The sequence below is a fragment of the Puma concolor genome, chromosome B2 (genome assembly GCF_028749965.1).
Source record: "Puma concolor isolate L17-30 chromosome B2, mPumCon1.1.hap2, whole genome shotgun sequence".
Lineage (NCBI taxonomy): Eukaryota > Metazoa > Chordata > Mammalia > Carnivora > Felidae > Puma > Puma concolor.
This window is the reverse complement of record NC_141671.1, coordinates 101,645,287-101,661,302: the sequence shown is the minus strand read 5'-3', so window position 1 is coordinate 101,661,302 and position 16,016 is coordinate 101,645,287. Positions and strand designations below refer to the sequence as shown.

General features: G+C 41.3%; 1 protein-coding gene across 1 annotated transcript; it reads right to left on the bottom strand.

Moving 5' to 3' along the window:
• Window positions 1-1,130: 1,130 nt before the first annotated feature.
• Window positions 1,131-10,829, bottom strand: GTF3C6 (general transcription factor IIIC subunit 6). The gene is made up of 6 exons (XM_025925683.2): window positions 10,685-10,829; window positions 10,288-10,368; window positions 9,090-9,153; window positions 8,948-8,992; window positions 6,771-6,884; window positions 1,131-1,582 (listed from the first exon to the last, which is right to left on the bottom strand). Exons 1-6 carry the CDS (start codon window positions 10,796-10,798, stop codon window positions 1,284-1,286), a joined length of 717 nt encoding a protein of 238 aa, XP_025781468.1. The 5' UTR covers window positions 10,799-10,829; the 3' UTR covers window positions 1,131-1,283.
• Between the last annotated feature and the right edge of the window lie 5,187 nt (window positions 10,830-16,016).

The following is a 16,016-nucleotide window of genomic DNA, read 5'->3' as shown; positions in this document are numbered from 1 at the left end:
AAAGTTAAACTTGAAGTCATTCTACCATGGAGAAAAAGAAAGGGTTCTATTATTAACCTTCTTTATTCTTGGCAGTCCAGAGCAGCATATCAAGATCCAATCTTCTATCTTGTTGCTTTGCCACTCGTGGCTTCTATTTCCAAGGTTACTTTCTAGTCCCAAAAGCTTGCTGAAGTTCTAGCCACCACATCCATGTTCCAGCAGGAAGAAAGAGAAGATGAACTGGCCCACTTCCCTTTATGTCTTAAAATTTAAGGAAACTTTCCAGAAGCATCTATCACTCAACACTTATAATTCCATGTCACTGGCCAGAACTTAGTCATATGGCCACATATATGCATACACATGGGCAAATTGATAACCTGAATAATTCTGGGATTGTTACAAAATGAAAAAAGAAAAAACAGATACTGGGTCAGGTAATTAGCAAGATGAGTCAGAAATAGAGGGGCGCCTGGGTGGCTCAGTCGGTTAAGTGTCCGACTTCAGCTCAGGTCACGATCTCGCGGTCCGTGAGTTCGAGCCCCGCGTCGGGCTCTGGGCTGATGGCCCAGAGCCTGGAGCCTGCTTCCGGTTCTGTGTCTCCCTCTCTCTCTGCCCCTCCCCCGTTCATGCTCTGTCTCTCTCTGTCTCAAAAATAAATAAACGTTAAAAAAAAAAAATTTTTTTTAAAAAAGAAATAGTATGATGGAAGAAGCAGGAGAGACTCAAAGAGTGAGAGGGACTTGACCATTACTGGCTTTAAAGAGAAGAGGACCATAGCCAAGCAATGTATGCACCCTCTAGAAGGTGGAAATGGCTCTCAGATGATAGTAAGAAAATGGGACATTGATCCTTCAATTGTAAAGAATTGAAATCTGCCAATAACTGAATGAACAAGGAAATAAGAGTCCCCAACCCCAACCTCCAGTAGAGAATGAGGTCCTGCCAACACTCTGATTTTAGCCTAGCCCATGTCAGCGAGCTGACCTACACTTATGTCATTTTAAGCCACTACATTTGGAGTCATTTGTGACAGCTGCAATAAAAAATGATACACTTACCTTAATAAAACTTCCAATTTAAAAGACTTACCAGAGAAGGGTCCCTATAGTCATTTACATCATATTTTTAAAAATTCAATTCATATCTGGTCCTTAATGACTCTGGTATATTAAACTGTACAACAATTGGAAATGTGTGTAGAGTCAACAAAACTAGTAAAATAGTGAACTGAAAAGCTACACAGTCAATTATTTTATATAAAAGCTCCAAAAAGTTTACTAGTTACTATGAGAAACATTTCATCTAGGAGTGATTTCTAAGGCAGTATCTTGAGTTTCCATAAATACAGAACCTTCTGACTCAGAAGGGATATCAGTAAGAGAACCAGAATTCTCTATCTCCAAGTTCAGTGGTTTCCCCTGTTCATAACTCAGGTTTGAACTATCTTTCATTTGAACCTCTTGCTCTTCCAGCTCCAAAGGTTTCTCTGAGGCTGGAGCTACCACATCGTCATCTTCACTTTCATGCAGAAAGCTACAAATCATGTTGGGTCTATAGGAGAAATCACTGTCCTTGATCTGCAGCCATTCCACACCACCTGGTAAGGGAGGGTGAGGGATGGGAGGACAAACCAAGAAAGAAACATGAAAAAGGAATTTCAGGCACTGAAGCATATTTCTCTTTAATTTAAATTTTCATCCTATGGATACACGTCAAAATAAAATCCCAAGGTAAACCAATGAACATGGTGCCCATAACTACTGATAAATAATCATGGAATTTCCATCTTATCTGGAGATCTTAGAATGCCTATAGTGTATGCAACATCAAAATCACTAAAAACGGAATACAGTCAATAATATTTTAGTAACTTTATATGGTGACCAGTGGGAACTACACTATATGGTGAGCACTTTGTAATGTATATAATTATCAAGTCACTATGTTATATGCCTAAAACTAATATAATATCGTATATCAACTATACTGCAATTAAAATTTTTTTTTAATTCAGACTAAAAATAAATCTCTAAAAAAAAAATCACTAAAAGTAATTAACTTTAGTTACCATTCCAACCTCCTTTTCCAGAGTCCAATTCCCAAATCATCCTGAGAGATCACTGAGCTCTCACTGCCACCTCACACCTTATAGAAAATTCTGTCACTTCCATACGATTTTCTCCTCAGTTTTCGTAATGGATGATACCACCCTATCGTCTTTCAAGTCAACAGTAACATGTCATTTTGAGTTGGAACATCCAATGACGAAATAAGACACCTCTCCAAAAAAAACAAACAATAAAAAACAAAAACTTGAAAAAAATTCTTTTCCTTCTCGTACTTACAAAGCCCTAACCCACCAATGAACCCCCCATAATCAAGAACTGCTTCTGGCACAAAAACAGACACATAGACCAATGGAATAGAATAGAAACCCCAGAACTAGACCCACAAACGTATGGCCAACTCATCTTTGACAAAGCAGGAAAGAACATCCAATGGAAAAAAGACAGTCTCTTTAACAAATGGTGCTGGGAGAACTGGACAGCAACATGCAGAAGGTTGAAACTAGACCACTTTCTCACACCATTCACAAAAATAAACTCAAAATGGATAAAGGACCTGAATGTGAGACAGGAAACCATCAAAACCCTAGAGGAGAAAGCAGGAAAAGACCTCTTTGACCTCAGCCGTAGCAATCTCTTACTCGACACATCCCCAAAGGCAAGGGAATTAAAAGCAAAAATGAACTACTGGGACCTTATGAAGATAAAAAGCTTCTGCACAGCAAAGGAAACAACCAACAAAACTAAAAGGCAACCAACGGAATGGGAAACGATATTTGCATATGACATATCGGACAAAGGGCTAGTAACCAAAATTTATAAAGAGCTCACCAAACTCCACACCCGAAAAACAAATAACCCAGTGAAGAAATGGGCAGAAGACATGAATAGACACTTCTCTAAAGAAGACATCCGGATGGCCAACAGGCACATGAAAAGATGCTCAACGTCGCTCCTTATCAGGGAAATACAAATCAAAACCACACTCAGATATCACCTCACGCCAGTCAGAGTCGCCAAAATGAACAAATCAGGAGACTATAGATGCTGGAGAGGATGTGGAGAAACGGGAACCCTCTTGTACTGTTGGTGGGAATGCAAATTGGTGCAGCCACTCTGGAAAACAGTGTGGAGGTTCCTCAGAAAATTAAAAATAGACCTACCCTATGACCCAGCAATAGCACTGCTAGGAATTTACCCAAGGGATACAGGAGTACTGATGCATAGGGGCACTTGTACCCCAATGTTTATAGCAGCACTTTCAACAATAGCCAAATTGTGGAAAGAGCCTAAATGTCCATCAACTGATGAATGGATAAAGAAATTGTGGTTTATATAAACAATGGAGTACTACAGGGCAATGAGAAAGAATGAAATATGGCCCTTTGTAGCAATGTGGATGGAACTGGAGAGTGTGATGCTAAGTGAAATAAGCCATACAGAGAAAGACAGATACCATGTTTTCACTCTTATGTGGATCCTGAGAAAGTTAACAGAAACCCATGGGGGAGGGGAAGGAAAAAAAAAAGAGGTTAGAATGGGAGAGAGCCAAAGCATGAGAGACTCTTAAAATCTGAGAACAAACTGAGGGTTGATGGGGGGTGGGAGCAAGGGGGGGTGGGTGATGGGTATTGAGGAGGGCACCTTTTGGGATGAGCACTGGGTGTTGTATGGAAACCATTTTGACAATAAATTTCATATATTGAAAAAAAAAAAGAACTGCTTCAGTGATGCTAATCATTTCTTCTTTTATCCTTCTGACCCTTTCAGTCAAATATTTTCAGTGGTTCCTCATTAATTTCTATAGCAAGCCTTAGTTATACCTTCAAAATGCCATTAGATATCTCTAAGATACCACAACCTATCTTGCCACCCTGTTCACACTTCCATCTGCTCCTATTCACCACCAGAAGCTAACTCTTCTGTGACTGTTTGTTGAACCATCCTTATGGCTGATGCCATGTCTTCTCATATGTTACTACTATAAAATCTCCTTCTATCAAAAGTTGATTAGTCCTTTTCCCTCCAGCCAGCTTCAACCATTCTTTCATTATTTTTTTTCCTGCAATACCATCATTCGCATAGTCACCAGGTTCAAAATCTTGAAGCCATCCATCCTATTGCCTATTCTGTTATTTAGCTTAAATACTTGGCACATAACAGAAACTTAAAATAAGTTGAATGAAACGGGTATTGAGTCCCATTCACACATGTCTGTTTCAGTGTGATTGACTTTAGAGTGCAAACTCCCAGAAGGCAGGGCCCACATCTCCTTTTCTTTTGTTCTGCCTGCAGCATATTGGCATGTTTGGTAGCCTCCAAGATGGTCCCCAAAGATCTTCACCTTCCTGGTATTCATGCCCCTGTGTCGTCCCTTCCCATAATAAATATGGCAGAAATGACAGAATGTGACTTCTAAGGCTAGTTCATAAAAGATATTGTGGCTTCTATGTTGTTCTCACAGATCACTTGATCTGGAAGAAGCCATCTGCCATGTCAGGAGCGCACTTGAACAGTACTATGGGTAGGCAAGGTCCTGAGGCATCCTGCTAACAGCCAGCATAAACCAGCCAGGCATGTGAGTGAGCCAACTTATATTCAGATGTTCCACATTATTCAAGCCTTCAGATCCCTTCTTCAGTCCAGCCAACATATTGACGGTAACCTCAAGAGAGACATTGAGCCAGAACCACCTGGCTAAGCTGAACCACCTGGCCAAATGCCTGATTCACAGAAACTGTGTAAAATATTTTTGTTGTTGTTTTAAAACCATTAAGTTTAGAGGGAATTTTTTATGCAGCAATGCATAACCAATATAGCCTTGAGCTAACTAACGTATTTGATTAAACAAAACACGCAAATCTTCCCACGGTCGACCTGGTGGTTTATTAAAGACTCTAGGAAAGGAAATTCTACAACTTCCTGCTTTAAAAAAATATATCAAAATAATAGCTAAGCTATCTGATATGTATCTGCCTTTCAAGTCCATTCTAGAACTTCAAGTACCTCTTTCTTCCTGTTATTTTATTTTAATTTATATTTTGTTTTATTTTAGAGAGAGAGAGACAGAGTGTGAGTGGGGAAGGGGCAGAGAGAGAGGGAGACACAGAATGCAAAGCAGGCTCTAGGCTCCAAGCCGTCAGCACAGAACCTGACACGGGGATCGAACCCATGAACCATGAGATAATGACCCGAGCCGAAGATGGACACTTAACCGACTGAGCCACCCAGGCACCCCTCTTCCTGTTACTTTCACGAAATGCTAAAAATGGGGATAGTTTTGGGATATACATGTTAAGAACAAAGATTTTTTTATGTACTTATATGTAACTGGTATAATTAATTTCTACATGATTAATGTGCCTTCATATGTTTATTCCTCAAATATAATAAATCAAGCCACAAATATTCATCACTAGGGTCATGTTTATCAGAGTTTGAAATATGTCTTTGAGCAATGAGCTTTTTTTTCATTAGTAAATGTTTTAAAATGGAAGAATAGATGACACACAATGTGACATTAGTTTCAGGTGTACAATACAGTGATTTGAAAAGTCTATATATTATGCCATGCTCACAACTGCAGCTACCATCTGTCACCATACACCATACGACACTATTACCGTACCATTGACTATATTCCCCATGCTGTGTCTTTTATTCGTGTGACTTACTCATTCCATAACTGGAAGCCTGTATCTCCCACTCCCCTTCACCCATTCTGCCCATCCCACCACCCTCACCCCTCTGGCAACCACCAGTTTGTTCTCTGTATTTATGGGCCTGTTTCTGCTTTTTGTTTATTAGTTTGTTTTATTTTTTTATATTTAGACAAATGTGTGATTTCTCTTACTTCACTTATGAGCAATGAGCTTTTAAACTTCCAAGTAATTATTTGCTCATCTTCACAAATATGTGCCTGCTATGGATGGGTTCAAGAAGCACTAGTTCAAAGTCTCTACTCTGGGATGACCAGCAATTGGAGAAGCCTCAGCAGATGCAAATTAAGAATGAGATTTAGGGGCACCTGGGTGGTTCTGTCATTAAGCACCTGACTTCAGCTCAGGGCATGATCTCACCATTCCTGAGTTCAGGTCCCATATCGGGTGAGCTTGAGCCCTGATTCAGGAGAACACAAGCATTGCACCGGGTAAAACATGAGCCCTGGATGAGCCCTGCTTCTCTCTCTCTCCGCCCCTCGCTCATTTGTGCTCCCTTCCAACTCAAAAAAAAAAAAAAGAGTCTTCGGTCTAAAACCTGTGAGTCCTTCCCTCACATATAGAGCCAGCTTCTTCCAGTTGTGAGCTTCTTGGGAAAGGATGCCACCGTTGCCACAAGTTTCCAGGAGTTCCTCTGGGGTTACACCTTGACGACACAGATCCTGTCGTCTCCATTTACAAAGAAGTTTTAATTAAGGGGATGGGGTGGGTAGCAGCTGCTGAATTCCCTAGGGGATGAAAATCTATCAAGTTTCTTGACAGACTCCTCACAATTGTTTCCACGCAAAGCAGATAAAAGATTTCTTATACGTCTCTAGTGCCCTCTGCCACACCAGAGTTCAAATAAATTTTAAATCTATGTTTGATACTTTTCATGGAACACCCTCAATTTTCATATTACACAGCTATTACTACAAAGTACAGGAATGTCCTGGCAGCAATGTGTCATTATCAAAGCCGATACTAAATCACCTACTTTCAGAGAACTAAGTGAACTAACCTATGTTTTCTTCTCCTTCCTTCTTTTCTGTCAGAAGAGTTCTTGTCATGCTGAGCTTCTTCATTGTATGGCACTTATATTTTAACACTGTTCTATTACTGCCTTCTGCATCACCTAGAACATAAAATGAACTCAATTATTTTATTGTTGATGCCATCAAATAGTCATGTTAAGCCCCAACAATTCCGGTTCAGAGTCGCCTGGGTGGCTCAGGTGGTTGAGCATCCAGCTTCAGCTCAGGTCATGATCCTGTGGTTCGCGGGTTCGAGCCCTACATCCGGCTCTGCACTGGTGGTGCTGAGCCTGCTTGGGATTCTCTCTCTCCCTCTCTGCCCCTTCCCCACTTGTGTTCTCTTTCCCTCTCAAAATAATTAGTAAACTTAAAAAAAATTTTTTTAGGGGCGCCTGGGTGGCGCAGTCGGTTAAGCGTCCGACTTCAGCCAGGTCACGATCTCGCGGTCCGGGAGTTCGAGCCCCGCGTCAGGCTCTGGGCTGATGGCTCAGAGCCTGGAGCCTGTTTCCGATTCTGTGTCTCCCTCTCTCTCTGCCCCTTCCCTGTTCATGCTCTGTCTCTCTCTGTCCCAAAAATAAATAAACGTTGAAAAAAAAAATTTTAAAAAAAAAAAAAAAAGGAAAAAAAAATTTTTTTTAAATAATAATTCCAGTTAAAGAATTAGACTAAACTACTTCTTGTAGAAATAGTGTAGTAAGTTCAAAATTTAACTCATCCCTCCTGCTCCCAGCACAGAGAAGTAACAGATAAAATACATAACAACTGAAGGCAAAACTGGACTCAAAAACAGTAAACATCTCCAGAGGACTAAAACACAAAACTGCGAGTGAAATTAAAGCTATAGGCCTGTTAGGCTCCAGCCCTGAAGTACAGAAGTGGGGCCAGGAAGCTGGCCTTACAGGGTAATGAGGTCTCAAATTCTACCACTCAAAATGAAGCACCGAAGTCAGACCTACTACCTGCAGCCAGAGACTGGAGTGAGGACATTCCCAATCACGAAAGAAGTCTCAGAAAAAAACTTGCTGCCTGGGGGTACAGCTTTATAGGAAACCGTGGGCACGGGCAAGAGGGAGGATGAGGCTCTGAGCTACAGGTGTGAAGCACAATGAAAATTTGCACATGCTGTTACATGAGTGTAACCGATACTACCCTTTAGAAAGGATCCAGTCATATCTGTTTGGTTGAACCACATGAAACGGTCCATATTCAGTCCAAGCTGGTCACTTCATATGGTTAAACCTAACACACACTCAGCAACCTAGTAATTCCATTTCTAAGCGTATATGTTAGAGACATTTTTACATACATGCACAAGGAGACACACAAATACTCATGGCCGCATTTCTGCAATGAGTTAATACGTATAATTAAGATCAGAGCCTCTGGACCAGACAACCTGGGTTCAAATCCTGGCTGTCGCACTTCGTGTATGACCTGTGGAATGTTACCTACCTCTCTGTGCTTCAGTGTTTTCAAATATAAAATGAAGACAGCAATGGTATCTACCTCACAGATGTGATGAGGATTAAATGAGTTAATACATGTGGCATTTAGAACAGTGTCTAACAAATAGAAGGCATTCAATAAATGTTCAGAGTTATCAATATTTAACGGTAAAAATAAAAGTGATCAACCTGTCCAGTAACTGGAGAATAAATTGCGGTATGGTCACAAATAGAATACTAAGCAACAGGGAAAATAGAATTATACATACCGATATGTATAAATCTCAAAACCTATCTATAACTGAAAAGGGTTATAGAATGATACATGTAATTTATATCAAGTTTGAAAATATACTAAAAGAAAAGCTATTTATTGTTTGTGGATGGATGGATGTGTGTATACATATACATATATATATATACATATACATATATACATATATATACATGTATATATATATAACAAAATCAAATACAGGAAAGAAATACATCAAATTCAGAATAGTGATTATCAAGACAGAGGAAGGGACATATGTTTAGAGAGAGGTATACAAGAGGCTTCAAATGTATCTGGAATGTTTTTTAGCTATCTGGCAAAATGGTAGGATTTGATACAGCTAGACAATGGATACATGAGATGTTTAAGTTTAACATTCACTGTACATAAGTTTGTAATATTTCACAGTAAAAAGATCTGAGTCAGCACTGCAAGCACTTACCATGTTCAACATTTTCTTCGAAAATAACACAGGTCCCAAGAGTGTCTGCAGAAAAGTTGAAAGCAACTTGTTGAGAAATAACAATGATTTTCTGTGGGAAGCATATAAAAAAAGAAGTTTCATCTATCTGACATCCTCCTACCTTCATACTCTCCAGCAAAGACATAACTGTCCACTTGCAGAATGGGCCTCTCAGTGTCAATTCCCTACAACAGAACACAGGATCATAAAAAAATCATCATTAGAAAAAGCCTTGCAGGGTGGGGTGAAATGAGTGAAGGCAGTCAAAAGATATAGACTTTCAGTTATAAAATAAATAAGTCCTGGGAATGTAACGTACAGCATGGCGATTCTACTTAATAATACCATATTGTATACTTGAATGTTGCTGAGAGCAAATCTTAAAAGTTCTCGTTATGATGGGATGCCTGGCCAGCTCAGTCTGTAGAGCATGCAACTCTTCATCTCAGGGTCCTGAGTTCAAGCCCCACAATGGGCACAGAACTTACTTCGACAAACAAACAAAAACTCTGTAAGAAAAAATATTGTAACTGTGTGTAGTGATGGATGTTAACTAGACTTCTTGTGGTGATCATTTCCCAGCACATACAACTATTAAATCATTATGTTGTACTCTGAAATATAATGTTATATGTCAATTTTATCTCAATTAAAGCCATAAAAGAGCACTCAATACATAACCTTGCTACCAAGGAGAGTGATCTCCACAACTGGGGAACCTCTGGAGCTTGAACTAGCAAGTACAAGATAAGCTAAAAATGCTCTGAATACAGCAGCTAAGGGCCTGAAGAACACTTAATTCATATCCAAGGAGTAACGTGTATTTCAATCAACATCCTCCTCAAGTTAAGGTAAGAGCAGTGTTGTCCACAATTGCTGAAAGATTTTAAAGTAAAGTGATAAAACAGATGGTAACTTATGACACCATAGCTCAAGTCAACAGCAGAGCTTGAGGTCTTACAAGTTTAGTAGGAATCTTTTCTCCCTTCTCCAGGTGGCGTCTGCGTGCACATCTGAGCTCTCTTCGCTGCGTTTTTTCTCCCGCACTCACTATCTAAAACAATGTGGGTTTTTTTCAAAATGTATTGTTCCATATCAAAATGCTACCCCCTCTAAATCTTAAACTCTCGCCAGCCACACATTCAGACCCTCAGGCCGAGTGTGGCATTTTCTCCCACAATCCCTTTGTACTTCTACCTAATTGTCCTTAGAATTCAATGCTTTGTAACGAGGAATAGATCTTCGGGGATACGTATTTCTTTCATTCTTGTTTAAATGTAAGAAAACCTACAAATATCCTCTAACTCTAGAAGACTCACCAAAATCTTGCATTTATTTTCACATTTTGATAGAAAGTCTGAGTCAATAATTCCGGACAATTCCACCAGAACCAACTGCTCCTGGTGGAAGAAAGAGGAGTTAACATGCTAGCACCGCAGTGTGCAGAAAGAGGCAGTTAACAAGAGAAGCCAAAACTCCCCAATGCAACCACCCCAACCTTTGTGAACACTAAGTCCTGCTTTCAATGAGAGGAAGCAAGCGACGTTACCGAAAGCGACCGCCTCTACTTCCCTATTCTAACGACCGTGTGGCAGCCAGGGCAGGGGCCCGCCCTCCTGGCCTTACGCGCTGGGGACTCTGCCTCCCGCCGGCCGCATCCCGACTCCCTGCCCCACACGCCGCCTCCGCCGCACAGGCCGCCGCAATACCACTCACTGCCTCCTCTTCTTCCTCTTCTTCTTCCTCTCGGCTCCGCTCCTCCGTCGCCGCCATGATACGGCACCTTCTCGGAACCTCCGAGTCACAGGCCACGCCCCCCATGGCCGCCATCTTGAGTACGGGCGGCAGCTCCCAGTCCGGCTGCCGCTCTGACCCCGCGGACTGCTCCTGCCAGGACGCGAGATGGCCGCCTCCGTGCCCACGTGGAAGTCCGGTCCGAGCCTTCTCCTTGTTCCTTTCTGAGAGCAGGCGCTGGGCTCTAGTGGCTGCTGGCCGGGGACGGCCTACGACCGAAGACGCCTTCGGACTCTGGGCCCCGGGTTAGGGGAGAAAACTGGGGAGGGAGAGTTGATAAAGCAGGTGCTTGCAAAGAAACCACTTTGTGGGAGGGAAACGGAGAGGCCTCGCTTTGCCCCGGGCCTACATTTCTTGGAAAGAAATTCTTTATAGCGTGTGAGCACTACCCCTCAATTCAAGTTCTCCGTGAGCCGAGTTAAGGGCACATTTCTTTTTTTTTTTTCAATATATGAAATTTATTGTCAAATTGGTTTCCATACAATAGCCAGTGCTCATCCCAAAAGAAGGGCACATTTCAATGTAACGCGTAAGGAGCGCGCGCTGCAAAAAACCCGCTAGAAGGTGCGCTTGGGTTTCAGGCAGGCCGGCTGCATGGGATCTAAGGTAGAGAAAGGGACTCAGCCAATTGTGCGCTAATCAGATCGCCATAGGTGCTGTAAGACACACATTGCCCTGGGAATACAGAGACCTGGGGAGGTGGAGTTTTGAACAGGATTTTCTCAAACTCATGGTTTCTCTGATTGTAAAATAAATGATCTTTGTACATGAGACGGGATGATCTAGCGCTGAAGAGCATGAGCTTTAGGGTCTAATACTTGTCCAGTTCAGCAACATTTTTAGCAGCAAAATCTTAGGCAAGTTGGTTATTGTGAGGATTAAATGAGACAATACATGTAAAATTTAGCCTGGTATTGGGCATATATTAAGCACTGAACTGTATTTTATCTGTTAGTAGTGACATACAAAATTTTAGAGTATTGACTGTTTTTTTCCAAAAAAATTTTAATGTTTATTTATGTTTGATGGTGGATGAGGGAGACAGAATCTGAAGCAGGCTCCAGGCTCTGAGCTGTCAGCGCAGAGCCCCACATGGGGCTGGAATCCAGGAACCGGCAGATCATGACCTGAGCAGAAGTTAGATGTTTAACCGAGCCACCCAGTTGCCCCTAGAGTATTTTCTTTTAAAAATCACTTTGGGGTGGGGAGTGGGGGGAGGGCTGGTAGCTCAGTGGGTTGAGCGGCCGACTCTGGACTTTGGCTCAGGTCATGATCTCAAGGTTTGTGGGTTGGAGCCCTGCATTGGGCTCTTTGCTGTAAGCATGGAGCCTGCTTAAGCTCCTCTGTTTCTCTATCTGCCCCTTCCTCATTCGCGCTCTCTCTCAAAAATTTATATTAAAATTATATATATGTACATATATACATACACACACACATCCTTCCTTTTTTTTTTTAATTATAAACACCTTTTTTGAGGTAGTCAGTTTGTATGTTTTAAACTTGTTTTCTCACCATATGTAGTATCATGGATGTTTATTCCAAGTTTTCCATGGTAAATACTGATCTACATCATAATTTTTAGTAATGCGTAATGTTTATTGTGTAATATTGGTATTACACAACGCTTGGGGAGCCTGGCTGGCTCAGTGGGTGGAGCATGCTACTCTTGATCTCCTAGTGGTAAATTTGAGCCCCGTGTTGGGTTAGAGATTAACGTCTTTAAAAATATATTACACAACACTTTAGCAAACATCTTTGTACTTTTCTACCCAGTTGCCCCATTAAAGAAACAGGATATCATAGCTTTAAAAAAAAAAAAAAAAAAGAGCACTTGGCCTGTTAGAAGTTGTAGATTTGGGGGCGCCTGGGTGGCACAGTTGGTTAAGCGTCCAACTTCAGTTCAGGTCATGATCTCATGGTTTGGGGGTTTGTGGGTTCCAGCCCCATGTTGGGCTCTGTGCTGACAACTCAGCCTGGTGCCTCCTTGGGATTCTGTGTGTCCCTCTTTCTCTGCCCCTCCCTCACTCATGCTCTATCTCTCAAAAACAAATAAACTTAAAGCAAATTTCTTTTAAATTGTAGATTTGAATTCTAGCTCTGAAAGGTAATAATTGTGATCTAGGACAAACTGCTACACTTTCTAAACCTCAGTGTTCTTATTTATTAAATGAAGATTAAAATATTTTATACTTATTGTCTATTTTGTATTTGAAGATTAGATCATGTTGTAACTAAAAGTGCTTTGTTGGGGGGCTTGGGTGTCTCATTCGGTTAAGCGTCTGACTTTTGGTTGTGGCCCAGGTCATGATCTCACGGTTCACGGGTTCAAGCCCCGCACTGGGCTCTGTGCTGATATTCTCTGTCTCCCTCTCTTTGCCCCTCGCCAGCTAGGGCTCTCCCTCTCTCTCTTTCAAAATGCATAAATAAACTAAAAAATAAAAAAATAAAAGTGCCTTGTAAATGGAAAAATTACAGAAAGTGTCAGATTTTATTGGAGTAAAAGGGAAGATAATGAGGAGAAGGACAATCCAAGCTGAGGGAACAGCAGCCACAAAGACTTGAGGAATGAGAAATGTGTGTTTTGCAAGGTCAGTGTAACAATTCAAGAGGTCCCTTTCAAATAAATAGCTTCATATTTCTAATCAAGGTTATTCCTGTTTACTATTTATGAAGTAATTATTATTTTTATTTATTTTGAACAACTTACAAGAGGATATGGAGTGAGAAGTTATCTTTCCATCCCTGTTCCCCAACATCCTCTTTCTGTAGGCAACCATTTTTACCCATTTCTTATATGTCATTTCAGAGATATTCTATGTATTTACAAAATCATGGATACAAAATCTATATAAAGTAATTTTAATATTATAACTTAGCACAGAGACTAGAAATCCATTCCCTTGGGAGGACTGGAGTCATTATAGTATTGGCTTCATAGCCTAGAGCTCAAGCTCTTCGAAAATTAGCTTAAAGTTTGAAACATCTTGGACAGTAAAACAGATATTTATTGGGCAGAATAACCTATCAGCATCAGCTTTGAAAGAGGGAGAAAGAGAAGCCTTTTGGTGATTGGAGGAATTTCAATGGTTTGTAATTGGAGTCCATTCTTTTTTTTTTAAGATTTTTTTTTTCAGTAATCTCTACATCTAACGGGGGCTTCAAATTTACAATCCCGAGATCAAGAGTTTCATGCTCTACTGATTAAGCCAGGCAGATGCCCCTGGAATCCATCCTTTTTTTCTTTTTTTTAAGTTTATTTATGTATTTTGAGAGAGAAATTGTGAGAGTGGGGGTGGGGCACAGAGAGAGAGAGAGAGATTGAATCCCAAGTAGGCTCCATGATGCCTTCGAGGAGCCGGACTCAGGGACTTGAACCCATGAACCATGAGATCATGACCTGAGCCGAAATCAAGAGTCGGATGCTCAACAGACTGAGCCACCCAGGTGTGTGCCCCTTACCCCCCACCTGCCCCCCCCCCCCCAGTTCATTCTTGATTCGTTCTATTCTCAGGGTGCCTAGCTGGCTCAGTCAGTAAAGCATGCCACTCTTGATCTCTAGGTTTTGTAGTTCAATCCCTATGTTGGGCATAGAGCTTACTACAAACAAACAAACAAACAAAAAACATTCTATTCTCAATCCTAAAAAAGATAAAAAGTCTCAGATCCCAGCTTAAAAAGACTAAATTATCTTTACTTCAATATAGAAGAGGGGCATCTGGGTGGCTTAGTCGGTTGAGCATCCGACTTCAGCTCACGTCATGATCTCGCAGTTCGTGAGTTCAAGCCCCGCATCGGGCTCTGTGCTGACAGTTGGGAGCATGGAGCCTGCTTCAGATTCTGTGTCTCCTCTCTCTGCCCCTCCCATGCTCATGCTCTGTCTCTCTCAAAAATAAATAAACATGAAAAAAAAAGAGAGAAGCAATAGGGGTACCTGGCTGTCTCAGTCGATAGAGCTAGAGCATCCCTTCTGACTCTTGATCTAGGGGTGGGGAGCTCGAGTCCCACCCTGGGTGTAAAGGTTGCTTTAAAAAAATGGAAGTGGGGTGCCTGGATCGCTCTATCAGTTGAGTGTCTGACTCTTGGTTCCAGCTCAGGTCATGATCTCACAGTTTGTGGGATTGTGCCCCATGTCAGGCTCTACACTGTCAACATGGAGCCTGCTTGGGATTCTTTCTCTCTCTCTCTTCCACTCACGTGCGCTCTCTCTCTGTCAAAAATAAGTAAGTAAACATTTAAAAAAATGGAAGTAATAAACCAAAGGTGGCAGATCTATATATGGAATCTTATTTGCCAACAAAAAGGAATGCAGTACAGATACATGCTACAACATGGATGAACTTGAAAGCGTTACACCAAGAAGGCAGACACAAAAAGCCACATATTGAATACTTCCATTTAGTTATTTTATTTTAAGTAATCTCTACACTCAGTGTGGGGTCTGAAACTCACAACCCTGAGATAAAGAGTTGCATGCTCCTCTGAGCCAGCCGGGCGCCCCTTGAATGCTTCCATTTATAGAGATGTCCGCTAGGCAAGCCTAGAGAGAGAAGTAGATTAGTGGTTGCCAAGGCCTCGGGGGAAGGGGAATGACTGCGGCTGGGTGTGTGGTTTGTTTGGTGGGTGATGAAAGATTAGTGGTGATGGGTGCACAACTCTGTGAATATACTAAAAACCACTGAGTTGTATACTTTAAAATAGTGGATTTTATGGTATGTGAATTATAACTTCATATAGCGGTTTTTAAAAACAACAACGATAATAGAAGCTGCTCATTTTAAATGGAACAGGGAAAATAAATTGCTTAGATGATTAAGGAAAAAGCCACCTCTTTGAAAGCCACCTCAGGGCCAAATACTATGGCAGCTGCAGAGCAGAAATATAATTTGGCCCCGGATCCAAGAAGATGGCCTAAGAACCCATGCTGGAGGAGGTTGGGGGGAGTTGGTAAGGGTCAGGTGTCATTAGCTTGTTTTAACACTTTAAGCCTCATGACAGTCTCAAGAGGTAATTATTATCAAGAATGATGTTCAAAACATGTAACTTACTTAACAGGATGACAGGAAAATTTAGTCTCTGTCCATTTGCTTTCTTTTATACTCCCAGATTTGGAGAGAACTTTCCAGTCTTCAGCCCACATTGGTTACCGCTGAAATTCCCATGATGGAAGTCACACGGGTCCTTGAAATGCAGGAACTCTGTTTCCCAGAGCCCCGGAATCCCTGCTGTGTTTGGAAACCGTGATGTTTAGAGGGCT

Bases quoted from the DNA above. Each gene is read 5' to 3' on its own strand.
- GTF3C6 (XM_025925683.2), bottom strand. From the start codon at position 10,798: ATGGCGGCCATGGGGGGCGTGGCCTGTGACTCGGAGGTTCCGAGAAGG. The intron at 8,993-9,089 runs GTAGGAGGATGT...ACTTTTCTGCAG, and splicing joins CTTTGCTGGAGAGTATGAAG to ACACTCTTGGGACCTGTGTT. The intron at 6,885-8,947 runs GTAAGTGCTTGC...TTTATGTTCTAG, and splicing joins CGAAGAAAATGTTGAACATG to GTGATGCAGAAGGCAGTAAT.